The sequence below is a fragment of the Betta splendens genome, chromosome 6 (genome assembly GCF_900634795.4).
Source record: "Betta splendens chromosome 6, fBetSpl5.4, whole genome shotgun sequence".
NCBI lineage: Eukaryota > Metazoa > Chordata > Actinopteri > Anabantiformes > Osphronemidae > Betta > Betta splendens.
In genome coordinates this window covers 11,745,960-11,761,246 of record NC_040886.2, presented here as the reverse complement: position 1 = coordinate 11,761,246, position 15,287 = coordinate 11,745,960, and the positions used below count along the sequence as shown (strand labels likewise).

The following is a 15,287-nucleotide window of genomic DNA, read 5'->3' as shown; positions in this document are numbered from 1 at the left end:
GTGTGTGTGTGTGTGTGTGGTTTATGCAAATGATTGTCTTAGTTGCCGACTGTGTGTTTCCGTTGAGCCTAACACACGCACACATGTTTGGACTGTGTGCTTTTTCTTATTGGTGAAACCTTTAATGTGACTTTGTTAATTCACCTATGGATCATCAGCTGTTTGTCTCTCTCCTGAATTCAAGTAATGAACATGAATGGGTGGTTGTACGCTCCCTGGTTGATCCCAGAACAGGGATTACAGTTTGATTACAAGTATTTATTAATTAGGGGAAGTCAAAAAGCCTCCTTTGGCAGGATTAATGCAGATTTAGTGACTGTGCTGAATCTGTGGGATGGAAACAACTTGGCTCCATTCACTTTCCTTGCACTCACATACTGCAGTGAGTGAATGTAGACTGAATGTATTTCAGGACAGTTTGGATACGAAAAGCACTTGTCATGTTTTTTAAAAGCATGAATCAGTGTAGCTTTTAGCAAAAGATGCAATATTGGTCACAAATAAAATGACTTAATTATTACTATTTTCAGTTTTTGGCTTTCTGGTTTCCTGGTATGTGAAGCAAATGTTTTGTTCTGTAAATGCATCATCATCAGTTGACACTGAGGATGACTAAGCTAATGGCTGATATTTACCCACGACTTTCTACCAGGCACTGGAATAAACAGGCATATTTGGGCCTTTGTCTGAATCTCGGCGTCTGTGCAGGGCCTTTTGGAGAAGCTCACAAGGACGGCTGCCCACTGCCCGCGGTGCTGGATGACGTCATTGTTCTCAGAGAGCGGCAGGACAGAGTAGAGGTTGGAGGGGGGGTCTGCAGCCTCCCACAGCACCCCAGCCCCAGCAACACCAGACCGCATGCCACCCTGTGCAGCCAAGCCATGCCATTCCAGCCCCCCCACCGGGGGGGCTGGAATGGCATGGCTAACAAAGACCCCTTTCAGGCCAATCCCTACTGTGATCATACAGAGCAGAAGCAATCTGTTCCTCTTGGCTGCTTGCTGTGAAGTGACCCAGCCTTTTCCCCGCTACGGCATCGCTCAACAAGCCAGGCCGGGTTCTGTACTGTACAGAAGCAGAGACGACACCTCCTCGACGGGCGACACATCAGTGTGTGTGTGTGATTTTCATTTCTAGGCCTGAAGCTGGTGGTCTTGTGGTCTCTCATTCATTCTGAGCGTTCTGGGACAGTAGAAGAGTAGCTCAAAGTATTTTGCTGACCCACCTTCCTGATGCATTTGGACGCTCCAGGGTCAGAATGCCATTTGTTTGAGTGATGAGGTCCCGGCAGGACAACTTGGAACAGCATGCACATCTTCACGCTCCCCTGAGTATTAAAACATCCATCACTGCATTTTAAAGGCTTACAGAAACACTGATACGGCAATAACTTATGAATATTTGCATTTTGCATGAAAGGATTTTCTCTGCTGACGTCCACTATGTGGATCTTAGAAACTTTGCTTGCGTTCACGTATAATGATGACAAAAACACCCAGCTCTCACTAATTTGAACTCTGCTAATTGGAGCTGTCAGCGACTGTGTCTGAACCGTTTCTTAGTGCTTACACCATTATAGGAGATGTTCAAAGGGGAGGTATGAGAACTAGGGTCTTTCATAATTAGTACATGGCTTATCCAAAGTAACCTGACAGTACTTGAAATGGGACAGAAGTTGAACAGAAACGTCAGTCACCACGATTGTCACACTGCAACTTCAGTACATAAATAACAGTAAAAAATCCAGTGTTCTTCTAGTGTTTTAAACTCAATCTGCTTTAATAAACCAAAATGACTAAGATGTGTGTGTGTGTGTGTCATTTTAACGGACCGATCGCAAGAGCCTGAACTAAAACTGATCTTTGGCAGAATGTAAAATATCAGCTCTGTTATTTACCGTTGCCGTGTACTCGTGCTCGTTTTCCCTTTTGAAGTGTGGCACTCGCGGATCAATACATTATGTAAGCCATGTGGGAGACCGCTGAAGACGAATGTGAGACTCAGTTACTTAAGAGTGCTATCTTTACATTGTGTATGTTCTGCGAGACGTCGCCTACCTTCATTCAGAGGCTCTCGCTCTGAGGCCGGGAGTAAGAGCCTTTGTGAGCGCTGCTCACGGAGGCCGCCGTTGCTATGAGACAGTTGAGATTGTGTTTGAAGCGCAGCTCTGCTTTGAGGAAAGTTAAAATATTTTTAACACCCGGCGCTTGGGCTGATCTGCGCCAAATATTATGCTAAGCCCTGTGCTGAGAGCACGCGGCAGCGGAAAGCAGCGGGAGCGCGAAGGCGGCGCTGCAAAAGTACAGTCCTCGCCGGCCTCGTTCTCTGTCATCGGCTGTCCGATCGGTTTACGGGGGACAATTAGTTAATCCGGTATGAACAACACGGGGAGAAAAGGCCACATGTGTCTCTGTGGGTTTGTGTTAAGTGTTTGGAGGTTGAGGGAAGTGCTTTTGGGAATGGAAAGGGCACGGCACTGTAAACTGTAACCCTCTGCTGAACGTGCTGGAGGAGACTCACTCCCTCTTTGCTTTGTCCTACCACGTGACGATGATGATGATGATGATGATGATGATGATGATGATGGATTCTCGTTAGCCGCTCTGAGGGTTTGTAACCGTGAGACAATCAGCACCGAGCGTCCCTGGAACACGAGCGAGCCGCAAACCGAGCAGCGGCTGGAGCCTGCGAAAAGTTCCATTTCTCGCTCTATTTCTGGAGATTTATCCTAAGAGGCTTAATTTACATTAGCTGTACAATCAGATTGTACCAGCTTTTAATTAAGTATGCAAACCAATTATGTTATGCTCCTCTTCGTTTTCCCTGCGGTTAACCTCAAACAAGGTTAGCTGGCGAGGCCTCGGCTGTCTTCCTCTAAAACAAGCCATCAAGCTCCTGCTGCATGTGATGAAATAGTCCACGCTGCCACCGTCCTGTAAGAAAATCCTCTTATCATGATTCTGGATTTATAGTCTAGATTTAGGTTCATTTTGTTCCACAGTCTTGAAGTTTAAACGATTTTAAACACATTGTCCTGATGACGCCTTAAGTGAAGTATTACAGACACGCACTTTGTCAGCGGGTGATGACACGTAGCCTCAGAGGACTTATTCCTTCTACTTTGTTCAAGCGTGGCCACGCTTTATTTCCTTCCTCCCGCTCATTAACATTTTGATCAGCGCGGCTCCTCCAGCGCGTCCAATTTGCCGCAGCTCCAGCAGCGTCGAGGATCAGGCGATAGAGGGACGCTTCATAAGTGACACCGCAGTAAATCTCTCAAATGAGCCGTCACTCCGAATCCCCGGCCCGACGTCGCGGCAGCACTTCCCAGCTCGGCCCGGCTCTGCGTCGGGATGCCAAGCACAGCGCGGAGCAACGGGTCGCAGGCGGCGGACGCCCTCGCGGTTAAACGCCTCACGGCCGCCGAACCAGGTAATCAAGGAAAATAACCCGATCTCAAATAAAAGTGTGAGTGTTTGTAACTATGTCCAGTGCTCTGCACCTTTAAAGAGGGACTCGCTGTGAAAAGGCACTCACAGTGAAACCTAAACCCTCTGGTCGCTGGAATAACATCCTCACCTCCGTAATCTCTCCCTGCTGAATTGAATCAATCTTCACTTCATCTGGGGGCAAGAAGTCCAATGACCCTCCTCGGGCCGGGGGAGCCCCACATGTCATAGCGGCGACGAGCTGCATTCTTGGAAAGCATCGTCCCTTTGAATCATTTATTGAAAATATTGCCTCCCCCCTGGGCGTCCATTAGAGCGTTGACACGCGGGGCAGCGGTGGGCCTCTCACGCCTGTGTGCACAGGCAGCCGCTCTCCCGGGCCAAACAGCTTTCTGCATTTTCATGGCTGACTTCACCACTGGAAAGTGATCTTTCCCGGGGCTCTGGAGACAATGGGGAGGGCGAAGTGGCACCGCGGAGGACCCCTCCGCTCAGCGGGGGGCGTTTCAAAACATCCAGAGGGCGCTAATTCGGAGAAATGAAGCGAGGCCCCGTTTCACCGGGCATTTAGTGGACGGAGCTGCTTTACTGCTGTTGTTAAATTACAGAGGAAGACAGAGGCACAGTTATAAGTTATATTTGGATCTTGAGTGGGCCTCGCAGTACGAGCGCATCTGTCGAGCACACGTTATTCCACCTGGGAGCGACTGGATCAGCAAAAGCCGGGACAATCCATCTTCCGCTCGGGTTCGCTCAGAACCGGTACCTGTTTTCGCTGGCTAATGGCAGCGCTAAGTGTGCAGTTCACCTGCATTACGTAATGCGAGGTCTTTGTTCCTTTGGCTGGACGAAGGGTTCGAGGTTTCTGAAGCCATCTGTTGACACGAACAGTTGGAGAACAGAGGCGTCTGTGTTAGAAACAAGGGGGTTTAGTGAGCCCTAAAAAGATTCAAATTCCACTTGGTAACAAATGCACGGCTCATACTTTGGTCATGAATTAGTCAGAGGGATTCACAGGGAGGGGGGAAAGTAGCTGTCGCTGTGCCTTAACCACAGAGGCTGCTGGTATTATAACATGATGAGCTCATAGCTGTACAACCATCACCTGTTTTGGTGACTTTTCCATTTATTTGGTTGTTTCTTGCTCTGAGCCAAGGCACCAGAATGGGCTCCATTGAACATCATTCCATCCTTACTGACGTGTTCGCACGTATAATGAGACGTAAAAGGTCCCCACCTGAACTCCATTACGCTCCTCTGTTTGGACTCATTAAGCGTCCCAGACTAGGTGACGTGTCTGTCATCGCCTCTCCGGCTGACGCCGGTTGGAGGTTCTAAGGCGAGTTGAGCGCTTTGGACAAGGCGGCCCCAGATTAGACTAAGTCAATGTGACAGAGGAGTGAATCGGAGGAGCTGAGGAAGTTCTGCTCAGCCCCGAGGCTCCTTCACTGCAATGCAGCTTAAGAAGTGCAAAGCTATTCCTCACAGCTATCCGGACACGCATTATTGTTTTTATAATAACCAGGATGCAGTATTTATACAGCGTGGCTGTCAGATAATGGGCAACACGGCAAAGGGGCTATTTCTGATATTTTTTTACTCTGACTTCACATTCAATCAGCCCACTTGACAAAAATAGCAGAGGATGCTGCTGGGAAATATCCTTCTTCAGTAATAATAGAAAAGACCAAGAATTCAGAGGGGAAATTATAAATTGACAGCACAAAGATAACTGTGGTGAGTGAATCCACATTTTTTTTTCAACAGGCCTTTTTCTTTCTGCCCTTGGAAACAGGGAAAAGACACACAAAGCTGCACCCAGCTGTTTTGTTGGTGTCAGCATTCTTTGTAAAGGACCGCTTTGCAAGTCCAAATGTTGCATGTGACAGAACAGAAGGAGCCGTATGAACGTGTTAAAGTGCTGATGAAAGGCAATCGGAGTTTATCTGCATGGGGGCAGGAGGGGTAAAACCCCTTTACAGTATCGGCACAGCAGCGTAATCAGGCCTCACAGGAGGAGCTCAGTGGGGTTGGTCCACGTGAGCCGGAGCCGGTTCTGAGGACTGCCCGGTGGGCTGCAGCTGCACAGAGGACGGCGCCGGAGCTCAGGGCTCTGATCGTTAAAAAAACCTCACTGAGAAAGTTAGAGACCAATTAGTGAAGGCAGTCGTGTAGCGCGGCTTTAACAGTGACTTAATTAGCCTGCTTGGGAAAAGTTTCCATCCAGGTCTAATGTTCTTAAAACCCATTTAGAAAATGACTGAAAAACACTAAAGGCGTCTGAGAGGCGCTAATGTGCGTCGCTGCCAAGAAATTGAGCAGCGCAGTCGGTGCTTGAAACTACTGATAAACAACAGGCGTTAGTCAGTGTGCGAATGGAGCGAGTCCAAAACGCGCACGCCTGGTTCCGTGCGTCACGCCGGCGGCCTAAACCCGGACCCGGTTCGGAGGTTGGCGGCGCGTGAGAACGGTACGAGAGCGGTAGTCGTCGCCGCCGCCGCAGCCGCTCCGCCGAACCGGCGCTGCGTCGCCGCCGCCGCAGCTGTACAAAAGCCAAAGAAATGAAGTATTGTCCCGATGCTAATCCCAAAGCGTGACACCAATTGTGCTGCTCGTTTTGTTCCGGGGGGGGGGTGGGGTGGGGTGATTGGGGGGGATTTGTCACACCTTTTGGCAGGAACCCCGACAGCGGCGGGAGAGTGGGAGCGACTCACGACTCACGTGTCTCTGGGCGTGTGAATTATCAGCAGCGGCGGCGACGGCGGCGCAAAGCAAATGAGTGCTATGAGTCCAACATGGGGGGAGGAGGGGAGGGGGGGGGATAGTACAATACTGTATGTAACACCAACAAAAGGTGACAAAACGCTATTAGAAGGAGACTGGCGCTAGAATCCACCAGCAGTGGGCTGAAGGACTAATGACTCAGACGTCGTCATTGAGGAAAATTCATTTCCTCGTCTGATCCGAGGCCTTGAATTATCCACGCGAGCGTCACCGCCGCCGTCTGTCTGCGTCTGCGTCGGTCTCCATCCAAAGTGCAGCACTTCGGCTCCTCCTTTCTCACGTTTGGGATGCTTAAGAGCAGTTGTCGCGTGGATTTGATGATTGATGAGTTACACGCGTCTGAGTGGCGCGTTCTAATCGCCTGTGAGACTTCCTGTCGGCATCTATTACACGATCTGCGTCCCCGGACTTCCCAGGGCGACACACTGTAAGTCAGGGACCTGATTTAACAGCTGCCATCGAGCCGCTACAAAGACAGGAAATGTTGGAATTTGTGCTGACTAATTGGTTCCAGGCCTTGAAGGGATGAGTCATTAAGTTTAAAGCTTTTTACCAACCGTTCCCTGTGTCTCTTCGATTTTCTGTGGATCCCGGTCAGATGTATAATGATGATTTGCTTTTAATAATCATGTTATAGTAAAATTTAGGATGATATAATGTTTTATTAATGGTCTGCTGCAGTAAATTGATATAAGACCCTTTAATGATTATATAATAAGAGACATGACCATTATACACTAGGGGCTCTTTAGAGAGTAAGACGACCCCTGTGTTGTTTCCTGATGCTAGAATGAACAGTTCTGAGATCAGTTCCTACTGTTTCTGTTTAACTATGACATTTGGCCACAGGTGATGTCCTCCTAAACGAATCCACCCCCTTCGGCGCGATCCTGCATTTGAATTGTTTGTCCTTTTGTTTCGTGACACTGTGTTGAAGGGGACGGGGGGGCAGGAGGCTTATTTATCCAACAAACGCCACCGCGGGGCTGAATGTTGTAACCAGGCTACAGCCACACACCTACACGTCCAACCCGCTGTGCATGTGCCCGTCCTGTAGGCTATTAGCGCTCCTTAGAAACCCTCTCATCTGCAGTGGGCCCCGTCCTGTGATGGGAGACACCAGCAGGGCAGCAGTGCTCAGTGCTGAGCAGAGACAGAGGGACCCCGGACGGGAGGAGGGGTGCATGTGCTGCTGAATACTAACAAACTTGCTCTTTTCCTTGCAACAAAGGAGCAGATGTCCTTTCCGAGTCGGCGTGTCCTCCCGGGGGCGGCCATTTTTTAAATTTGCGTTTGGCTTCGTTGCTCCCCCTGGCTTCCTATAGCGGGTTCTCAGCCCACTGATGAAAACCACATGCTTCATGCTTTAACAACAGAAATGATTCTGTCATAATATACGCGAGAGTGACGGTCGGTACAGAAAAGTCCGCCGCCCCCGTCGTGACACTCCCACTGTGGATAAGTGACGGGCTTTTGTCCTAATGAAGTGTCCACATCCTGAGTAATGACATGGAGGGAAGCGCTTCCACCGACTCTAAGGTCAAACATGCAGAGACAGAGGTTAACATGAAGAGCGGAGCTGCTGGCTGTGTCGCCTTGACCTTCGCTGACCTCCTCATTATTATTAAGGGTTGAGGTCCCAGTGAGACCACAGACTGCAGCCCACATTCATTTGAGATATAATGCTTTTGATGCTTCAGCTGGAGTAATTATACATTTCATAAATGACTACATGGAACACAAACAGGTGCTGGACTACAGCGACTGCGTCATTCAAATCACTGGACCTCACAGCCTCCATCCGGACCTCCTTTCACATAACATCATGTCCGGTGTGATGAAATGCCCGGGAGCAGTGGCGCTTCTGGGCGCCTGCGTGCGCTGGCTGAGCCAACTCCAGTTAATCCCCCACGGAGGCCGGTTCACGATACAGTGCCTCCCTGGCGCGGAGGAAGACAGTGAGACACGCAGAATCCGGACCGATTCCTCCAAATGACGCAGCTCAGCGCCCGCTCGTGGAATTAGCCTCTGAAAAGGAGAGCTTTCTGAACCGCAAGCACTACTTGTTGTGTGAGTGTCGTGTGCTGCCTGTTGGATGCTGTGCTTCCCAGGAGCTGCTCCGGGGGCAGCTTCAGCATCAGCGCAGCCCCAGTGAGCGCTCGACGCGTTTAATCCACCCTGTCACCGAGCGCCTCCTTCAGCAGCAGCACCCTTCAGCTGTCTGCGCTTGTGCCGCTGCCGCATGAATCCGAGGCATCGCGTCCCGTTCTACTCCGCCAGCAGGATATTGAGGCTCAGGACTGTGGCCCCCGTCTTTGTTCAGGCTGCGTGTTCAAACACGCGTGCGCTCCGTCGCTGAATGATTGTTTTCCTCCTCTTGTGTTTCAGCGCGACGCGAAGGGACAGTATCTGTTTGACCTCATCTGTCACCACCTCAACCTGCTGGAGAAAGACTATTTTGGCATCAGATATGTGGATCCAGACAAGCAGCGGGTGAGTGAGAGTGTCTGCTTGATGGAGAATCGGAAAACTCCACTACAGTACCTACAGTGTGTACATACACTAGTTCCTGTGGGTCCTGAGGGTTATAACTAAAATAACGTCCACATCTGGGTAAAATATTCAAGGTTCATCTAATGTTGATGTCTAATGTTGTTTTCCTGTGTAACTATATCAAGTTTACATGCTTGACTTGGAAAATGGGTCGCATTTGATTTGGTCCAAGACTGAGAGTCGGAGTGAAAAGCTGTGTTCCGCCGGCCTCTCTTATTCATGCAGCCTCTCAGACTGACCGCGGGTCCATCAGCCTCTTCCTCCTCTGCATGGAGGAGGAGGAGGAGGCGCCGCTTCGTTCATGAAGTATTCACGCGGCCCCGCTGCATCTCCCGCGCTGTCGCTCTGGGTGCGTTGGGTCGAGTTGAGGAGGCAACCGGTGGGAAAGGCTGAGCCGAGACGAGGAGTGTCTGCTAATCAGCAGAGCACAACGAAAACGAATGACGGTCACATAATCACGCTGGATAATGTCGTTTACTCTATATATGAAAAGCGCTGCTCACTGGTTTCCCACTGAAGTGTGAGTAGTAGCAGCCGAGCCTCACAGTGACTGTCAGACAGCGTGTCGGCTCAGTGGTTCATCGCCTGGCGTGATCCTGTAATGAGTTGCATGTACTGTATCTCTTCTTTCTATTTCCCACCGCAGCACTGGCTGGAGTTCACCAAATCCATCGCAAAGCAAATGAAATGTAAGTAACATTCGTTCAGGGGCACGTGTTGTCGATGACTATAGCTCAGTTTGTGTAATAGGAAGAGAAATATTGTGTCTTTTTTTTTTAATAAAAGTCATTTTGATATTAGCTGAACAGACGACTGATCAGTAGACAGGCTGACGCTGTAAAGGCTTCTGTAAAGGTTCTGAGCTGATGAGCAGAACTCAGATCAGTTCAGCGTCTCCTCCAGTCTGCTGTTTAGCGTGTGATGTCTCCCCATCAAAGCCCTCCCATCTGTTTCCTCACTGCTCTGTGTTTGTTACCTCCAGCTCAGCCTCCGTTCACCATGTGTCTGCGAGTCAAGTTCTACCCTCCCGATCCCGCTGCTCTCAAAGAGGAGATCACTCGGTATGAGACCCACGCTGTTGCCCTGCTCCTCGCCGCTCTCGCTTCGTCTTAGCAGAACGGGAAGGAGCCATGTTTGTCACGAGCAGACCGCCATCGCGAAAAGCAGCTGCGTCTGGGCTGTTTTCTTTGCCTGTAGTGCAGATTGACTCTGAAGTGTTTCGACACAGAAAACATGTCCCTTTCTGAATTATTATTTATGTCCTTACATATTTAAAGTGACAGAGTACTTCACTGTCTGAGCCATTATGATAAATATTACACAGTTTGCAGGAGGAGCTGTGCAGCAGGGGGGCTGGAGGGGTCGGGGGAGGGGGGGGGGGGGGGTGCAAACACACAGACTTCCCCGACCGCTGACTGCAGCAAGCTGCTGCTGAATGAATGAATGAATGCGTGCGCACATCACCGAGGGAGAGGAGTAACGAGATGTAATGTAGTGATCCGAGCGGACGGGGAGGCCGAGGGGTGAAGGGCGCCAACGGAGAGACCGGTGGCGTGATACATGATGAGAGCGGAGTGGCGAACACGCGGCCAGGAGGAGGCCACAAATCCATCACCCGTGGAGCTTCTCTGGACACGGAGGTCCTCCCTCAAATTCACTATGAAAAATATAGATACATACATTTTTACATGAATCAGATGATTAATCATGTTTTTCGGTCTCTGAAACCTTGCGCCGCGTGAACATGTCTAATATAATATAATATATACCATTCAGACAGAGCGTTGCCAGTCTTTCCAAATGGCCTCGATAGAGAGAGCGACGGATGAACGCCTTATTTTGAAGGAGCCTGGCAAACGTCGCCGCCACAGTGAGAATAATAATCCAGCCCTCCTCGTTGCCGTCCCGATATTCGCTGCACACGCGCCTCCGAGTAAACGGATTGGCTGGGTGTCTCTGAAACTAGGCTGGAGGCTTTAAGGGAAGCGTGGCGCCGGTTGCAGCGTTTCCCCCCCGGGGGCCGTGCTACCCCCCCCCCCCCAAAAAACCCTCATTTGGGCTGAATCAAAGGGGAATATTCAAAGCAGCCGTGGGGAAGGTGAACCCCGCGGCCTCTGAGGCTTCTTAGGTCCGTCGTCTCCCTGCTCCAGCTCCTCCAGTGTGTTTTCCGCTGCATTGAGCACGCGTCGCGTTCCTTCCTGAGGCCGTTTTCTGCCCTTCTGCGCAGATATCTTGTCTTCCTGCAAATCAAGAGAGACCTGTACCACGGACGGCTCCTCTGTAAGACCTCCGACGCAGCCCTGCTGGCCGCCTACATCCTTCAAGGTAACGGGGGCCGACGGCTAGAAACACCTGGAACGCCCGGTTTCACCAGTCACCAGTCGGATGCACAGACAGTATCAGTACGACGGTGTGGACAGATTACACTTTAAGACACATAATAACAATTCAATGAATCCTTCTCGCTCTTTAATTACCGAGAAAACACGCCTAATTATGAAGTCTTTGAACTTCTTATGTAGCATTTTATCGTCCCATCACTTCACTTCACTTCATAAGATAAAGGTGCTGTGGCCCAGGTCAGATCACAGAAAGCCTGTGTTTGAGGGGGACTCAGGTCCTCGGGAAGATGAGCTGATGAATTAAAGATGGGCTCCCCGGTCCGCCCATCCTCGCAGGGAGGAATCAGCATCGGGGTCATCCGAGGAGGAGCGTTGTGGCGCGAGGAGACACAAACAACCAATGTGAATACGCTTAACATTCACCTTCCGTTGTCCCGTTCCTTCCCGCAGCTGAGATCGGCGACTACGACCCCGGGAAGCATCCGGAGGGCTACAGCTCCAAGTTCCAGTTCTTCCCCAAGCATTCCGAGAAGCTGGAGCGGCGGATCGCCGATATACACAAGACGGAGCTAATGTAAGCGCAGCGTCTAATGCAGGGCTTCTAAGTGCCTTTTGACGTTCATGTAACCGACCCCGGTGACTGTGGGATGTTGGAGCGGAGGGCAGATGAAAGCGCGTTCTTCCCCGCTACCCGCTCCAATGTCACCGTGGGATTGTCTTGCGGTCGGCGGAGCGGAGGAGTGTCAGTCAGGTGGTCAGGTGTGCGCGAGCCGCTGTCTTCGCTGAGTCTGGTTGGGGGGGGGGGGCGCGCGGGACGCAGCGTGGAACTCTGCCGCCCCCTAGTGGTTAAATCCCTCCGCACCCCAAAGTGGTGCGTCTGCGCCACAAATGCATGGATTTGGCTGCAAAATGAAGACGAACAACTCTTCGTAAATGTCTACGTTTTTTTTCATATTGCGTTATTTTTTTACTGTCTCCACGTGTTCACACCTTTGGAAACATGCCTTTCATGCCTTGTTGCCTTTCTGAGTGTTGACACTAATGACTCATACAGATGTTGCTGCTCTCCCTCAGCGGCCAGACTCCTGAAACATCAGAGCGGAATTTCCTACAGAAAGCCCAGATGCTGGAGACATACGGCGTCGACCCACACCCGTGCAAGGTTCTGGCGGCGCCGCGCTATTTTCACACACGACGCGATCGAAACACGTGATTTACGTTCTATCCCTCTTTCAGGATGTGTCCGGGAACCCGGCGTTCCTCGCCTTCACGCCGTTCGGCTTCGTCGTGCTCCAGGGGAACAAGAGGGTGCATTTTCTCAAATGGTGAGCGACGCCAGCGGGCGGGTTTCTCTCACCGACTGATGGAGGGAGCCGCGTCGATACCGGAGCTGACACCGGGCCACGTGGGAGCGCGTGGCTCTGACGCAGCCTCCACCTGCGAGGAGCCGATGGCTAATTACTAATTACAACCGCTGGGACGTGTAGCGCAGCTCCAACAAGATGCTGAATTAGGACTTGAAATGTATATAACGTGCACGTGTGAATTCGTTTTTAAGGTCATTGTCTTGTTTTACAACGTCTGTGGCAGCGCTCGGGCTTCTCCCACTCGCCGCTCCGCCGTCTGCGGGGAATATTATCACGCGTTTGTTTTGTCGGCCGCACGCGGAGCTCGGTGGCTGTTTATGTGATCCCAAAGTGGTTGCCATGAATATTTAACGAGACTGTGGCTGCTCCGTGTCTGCGTCCGCCCGCCGTTTGCGTGACCGCTCTCTCTCTCTCTCTCTCTCTCTCGCTCTCTCTCGCCCACAGGAACGAGGTGACCAAGCTGAAGTTCGAAGGCAAGACGTTTCACGTATATGCAAATCAGAAGGAGGTGAGAACAGCAAGTGGTGGATGCGGGAGCGTCCCTGTCTATCATGACTCGCGTGTCTCAGGCTTTTTTTTTTATATTGTCCTGCACCGTCTCTCATTTCTAACGTGCAGGACGTGAAGATGATCTTGACTTACTTCGCACCCACGCCCGAGGCGTGCAAGCACCTCTGGAAGTGCGGCGTGGAGAACCAAGCTTTCTATAAGTGAGTCAATGAAGCTTTCATTTCCTTTCGCTCCCCTCCGGTTGTTTATGGGCGGAAACGAGGTGTGAGCTGTAGTAAACGAGTGCAGCGTCACGCGACCGCGACCACGTCAGCACTTTTTCTCCTGCCGATTGCTCCAGCTGTTGTTCTTACCTTTGTCCTGAAGCACAGTTTAAACTTCGCGCCCTCTTCATTCTGCTCTTTGCTTGAACTTCTGGACACTAACATTCCATCACCCCTCTCTCTTCTTTTTTCTTCCTAAACTCTTCCATCAGGCTTGAGAAGTCGAGTCAGGTGCGCACGGTGTCCAGCAGCAACCTGTTCTTCAAGGGCAGCCGCTTCCGTTACAGGTAGAGTTCACCACAGCGCTGCTTGGCTGATGACAGGGAGGAGAGGCCCCAGCTGGAGGCGGAGAGAGCTTCTGTGCTGCGTCAGAGGACGCCTTATTTATATTAGAATTGACTTTAAGGCTATCAATGCCCAATTAGGATTAAGGGATGAACAGTCAGTTCATGCCGAGTCAGTTAAATGTTGAGTTTAAGGGCAGGAGTCATGATCATTTTTTTGATAGTTCTGCCTGTGTGTGTGTGTGTGTGTGTGTGTGTGTGTGTGTGTGTGTGTGTGTGTGTGTGTGTGTGTGTGTGTGTGTGTGTGTGTGTGTGTGTTGTCTGACTGGTATAATTCAGTTACGCGTAGTTGAATTTGCCGGGTCATAATGCTCATTCACTTTATTCATCCACCATGTTTTGTGATATTGTGTCACCAGGTTGTCTGAATATGTGAGTGTGTGTGTGTGTGTGTGTGTGTGTGTGTGTGTGTGTGTGTGTGTGCGTGCGTGTGCGTGTGCGTATGTGAAACTCATCCTGAGCATCGTCTCTGTGCTTTATAACAGTGGCCGAGTGGCAAAAGAGGTGATGGAGCAGAGTGCCAAAATCAAACGCGAGCCTCCAGAAATTCACAGGTAGAGTTGTAACCCCGGAGACGCCAGAACGCTCTCGATCACACTTTCCTTTCTTCTGCTATTGTGTCGGGCGCCAAGCTACTGTAAGACGTCTGAGAATGGGCAGCGCCGCCTCGCTGCCTCCGCGCTGACGCCGCCCGTGTCTCTGTGTCTGTGTCCGCAGGGCCGGCCTGGTGCCGAGCCGCAGCTGTCCGTCCATCACGCACGGGCCTCGCCTCAGCAGCGTGCCGCGCACGCGCCGCCGGGCCGTGCACATATCCATCATGGAGGGTAAGCGCTCGGCTCTGGGGGCTCCAAGAGTGGATGCCGTATTGTTTACACTACAATGGTAATTTGTGAATATTGTGGGACAACAGCGAACTGACAGATAGAACATTTCAAATGGATTAAGGACGCATTAATCCTCTTTGTGAGGAAACTCACTCTCTCTCTCTCTCTCTCTCTCTTTCGCTCGCTCGCTCTCACACACACGGTGTAACTGGAGCCTTTCGGCCCACTTTGTGCGCTCGGTGCTGGTGGGAAACGTTGCAGTTGTGTGCGTCAATCAACCTGCTCCACTGCAGCACTTCAGGGCTGCACAGGATTTGTGTCCCGGTGGTGGCTCGGGGGAGTGGGGGGGGGTCGGACCCAGCGTGGGGGGGGGTGTCTTGTGCGGCAGTGAGACATTTAGTCTTTGTCTCCGTTGCTGAGACAGGCAGAGGTCAGGGGCTTTGTCTCTGGGGCTTTAAGAGTCATAGGAGCTTCCTACCCTCAGCGTGTGCTGACTGGGTGTCTTGCACTGGTATTAATACCCCAGCTGAAAATAGCCCAGCGCTTCTGCTCCATGTATGTCTCTGCCCTGGGTGGGGCCAAGGACGCCGGGCCACTGCTGACAGCCTGAAACCCAGCGCTTCGCCGCGAACAACAACTAAGACAAGACTGCGGCCTGGACTCTGGGACAGGGAGCGCCAGGAGGGCAGGAACACGCGCGCGCCGCAGCCATGGTGAAGTGTCTGATCCGCATCACCACCCGGGTGAACGTCCACCTGCGCATGATCAACCACTGCTACCGGGACGTGAAGGTCCGCGTGCTGAGCCTGGGGCCCCGCATGCTGGGCAAGGCCCTGGGCGTGCTGCCCCTG

General features: G+C 51.4%; 1 protein-coding gene across 3 annotated transcripts in view; it reads left to right on the top strand.

Moving 5' to 3' along the window:
- Positions 1–15,287, top strand: part of LOC114857074 (FERM domain-containing protein 5) — a 30,419-nt gene that overhangs the window by 10,088 nt on the left and 5,044 nt on the right. Inside the window, exons 2-13 of one of the 3 annotated variants that reach the window (XM_029153181.3) lie at positions 8,622–8,726; positions 9,433–9,475; positions 9,769–9,847; positions 11,014–11,111; positions 11,579–11,702; positions 12,203–12,290; positions 12,365–12,453; positions 12,940–13,003; positions 13,114–13,205; positions 13,481–13,555; positions 14,098–14,166; positions 14,330–14,436. In XM_029153181.3, coding sequence (XP_029009014.1) covers positions 8,622–8,726; positions 9,433–9,475; positions 9,769–9,847; positions 11,014–11,111; positions 11,579–11,702; positions 12,203–12,290; positions 12,365–12,453; positions 12,940–13,003; positions 13,114–13,205; positions 13,481–13,555; positions 14,098–14,166; positions 14,330–14,436 — 1,033 coding nt within the window. The remainder of the gene's footprint in view (positions 1–8,621; positions 8,727–9,432; positions 9,476–9,768; positions 9,848–11,013; positions 11,112–11,578; positions 11,703–12,202; positions 12,291–12,364; positions 12,454–12,939; positions 13,004–13,113; positions 13,206–13,480; positions 13,556–14,097; positions 14,167–14,329; positions 14,437–15,287) is intronic. The other 2 variants (XM_029153182.3, XM_029153183.3) reach the window with 2 other exon arrangements.